The 2,801-nt window shown below is 54.4% G+C and overlaps 1 protein-coding gene across 1 annotated transcript; it reads left to right on the top strand.

Moving 5' to 3' along the window:
* The first annotated feature begins 714 nt into the window (after positions 1–714).
* LOC125506619 (E3 ubiquitin-protein ligase WAV3-like) lies at positions 715–2,123 on the top strand. The gene has a single exon (XM_048671409.1). The coding sequence runs from the start codon at positions 735–737 to the stop codon at positions 2,121–2,123; it is 1,389 nt and encodes a 462-aa protein (XP_048527366.1). The 5' UTR covers positions 715–734.
* The last annotated feature ends 678 nt before the right edge of the window (positions 2,124–2,801 follow it).

Raw genomic sequence — 2,801 nt, 5'->3', positions numbered from 1 at the left:
TTGCACCAGTAAAGATGTTTTAGGGCTTTGCACAGAAAAACTACAACTTCATGGGATTTTAATATATACCCCGGATTCGTGGGGTGAGTAGTAAAAAATGGGCATAATTTGCAAAATTGCAAAAAAAAAGTCTGAAAAAAATCTTTACCAGTACAATCTTCCTTTCCTAAGTATCCTGAAAATTTTGAGCACATTTTCCTTAGCCGTTTGTATGTTTGGACAATTTTTAAAATATCAGTACAATTTAAAAAGGTAAAACCTTTTTAAAAAATAAAGTATTCTAACAACCCAGTTCACCTAAGCTAAATATTCTATGAAAAACTGTTTCAAAGTCCGCTTGCCAAAATTACTTTCCCTCTCCTATCTAGTACAAAGCTATCTTGCTGTTTTTTGAATTTTGGTAGCTATCTTGTTGTTGGATGTGTGTATATATAGAGGTATCCCTGCCCATCTATCGATCACTCACACAGACGAGCGACAGGCAGGCATACAGAAGGTGTGCTGTGCTCTCTGCCTTGTTAGCGACCTTAGCACTTTAGCAGTACCAGGCGGGATGAGGTCGTTCGGAGACGATGAGAAGCCTCCTTCTCCGAATGCAGGTACAGCTAGCTAGTCTAAGACAATCCAGATGCATGCACGAATATTTCAACTCATGGCCCCAATATATGTAATTGATTCATCAAGGGAAGAATGGAGATCGAGGATTATATGCAGGTAGCAAAGATGGGCTGGTGATGATGGCAATTCCGGCGTACAACAGGAAAGATGTGGGGCTGACCAAGGATACAGTGACGGCCATGGTGGAGATCAGGGCCACATCCTCCGCCGCCATGAGGGAAGGGCTGGACCTGGTGGCGGTGCTGGACGTGAGCGGCGGCATGGGCGGGGACAAGATCCAGAGCGTGAAGAAGGCCCTGCAGTTCGTCATCATGAAGCTCACCTCCGTGGACCGCCTCTCCATCGTCACCTTCGACAGCACCGCCCGCAGGCTCAACCCGCTGCGCTCCATGACGCAGGCTGCCCAGACCGACCTCAAGGCCGTCGTCGACGGCCTGCAGAACGGTGGCGGGACCGACATAAAGGCCGGTCTCGAGCTGGGGTTGGCCGTTCTCGCTGGCCGCGTCCACGCCGAGTCCCGCACCGCCAACGTCTTCCTCATGTCAGACGGGCAGACGACCTCCGGCGACCCCAGGGAAGTCCACCCCGGCGAGGTGGCCGTCTACACCTTTGGTTTCGGCACCGGCGCGGACCACAAGCTGCTGAGCGACCTGGCCAAGAAGTCCACTGGCGGGACGTACAGCGCGGTGCCGGACGGGACCAACCTCAGCGCGCCCTTCTCGCAGCTGCTCGGCGGCCTGCTCACGGTGGTGGCACAGGACGTGCAGCTCACGCTGGAGCCCAACAACGCCGATGGCGACCTCGAGAAGATGACCGTGGCCCCTGGCACGGACTACACGACGATCACCGACGACAAGAGCGGCCTCATCACCATCAAGTTCGGCACCCTCTTCAGCGGAGAAGTGCGCAAGGTGGCCGTCAACTTCGCGCTCAGGGACAGCGACGAGACCGAGGAGTACGACGCCACCTTGGCCGAGGCGCGGCACAGCTACGCTGGCCAGAAGACGCGCCAGTCTCTCGAGGCCATCCTGATTGTGCGCACCCCGAACCCAAGCTCTCCCACCGACGCCGGTGTCGAGAACCGCTCGGTGCAGGCCGAGGAGTTGCGCCGGCTGCACGCCGACACCATCAACGCCGCAAGCCTCCTGGCGGAGGCCGAGAGGCTGGAGGAGGCGCGGGAGAGGATCGTGGACGCGCAGAACGCGGTGGAGGACATCGTGCTGCTGGACCTGGACGACGGGGAGAAGATGGTGAACGCGCTCCGCGCCGAGCTGCTGCAGCTGCTCGCCTTCATGGAGTCGCAGGAGATCTACAACGAGCGGGGACACCCCTACGCCCTCGCCACCGTCACGTCCCACGGGCGGCAGCGCACCGCCGCGAGGGGCGACGAGGGGGAGGTCATGTGCCTCTATGCGACGCCGCGCATGAACGCCTACCTGGAGCAGGCCAAGAGCTTCGAGGAGAACCCGGCGGAGTCGGTGCCCTCCGCGGACGACGATGTCTAGCAGATTTCCTAAAAGAAAAAAGCCACCCCTTGGCCGCCATCGCTGCCCGGCTCGCGCCGACGGCAGCAACAATTAATTATGTATCCTTGCATGTATTTGTACGTCCTTACTTTCCCATGCTTTCGCATCGACTGAAGAAGATCGAGCGTATGATCTGTTTTCCAGGAGTTTGACGGTTGGAGGAAGAGGACGTGAGCAGAACCGTTCTTTTGTTATCCAACGGCTCAGATTGATCCTTGCAAATCGACTAACCCAATTCATGTTTTCAGTCGACTTGCAGTTTTTTTTTCGACAAAGGGTGGATTTTATTACTCTGAAGCATCAAGATAATACAAACACAATAAGCACACACCCGGCCTTTGCATAGTTAGGATGCACACAATCAACACTAACACACACACAGAAAATACCATCGGCAAATAGCAAAGTCATATAAGACCAAAGTTATGCCTAAGCGGAAAAAAAACCCTGCCCTGAAGCGTTCTAAGTCGAGATCGACAAACTACAACAATGACCATATCCGCACCAATCATCTCATGACACCACAAGGACATCGAGATTCTTCAACAGCAACGCTTTCAGGAAGGGAGCGATGCTCGAGCACCGCCGTCACTGGGACCAACCACCAAATGGCAAAGTCCAGGTTTTCACCCTGAAGAAACTGTGCGAGCATCTCCG

The sequence above is a fragment of the Triticum urartu genome, chromosome 5 (genome assembly GCF_003073215.2).
Source record: "Triticum urartu cultivar G1812 chromosome 5, Tu2.1, whole genome shotgun sequence".
Lineage (NCBI taxonomy): Eukaryota > Viridiplantae > Streptophyta > Magnoliopsida > Poales > Poaceae > Triticum > Triticum urartu.
Note: the sequence above shows the minus strand (reverse complement) of the source record. Positions and strands in the feature narration are given on the sequence as shown.

What these genes read in the sequence shown, in the direction of transcription:
- LOC125506619 (XM_048671409.1), top strand. Translation starts at nt 735, where the DNA reads ATGATGGCAATTCCGGCGTACAACAGGAAAGATGTGGGGCTGACCAAG.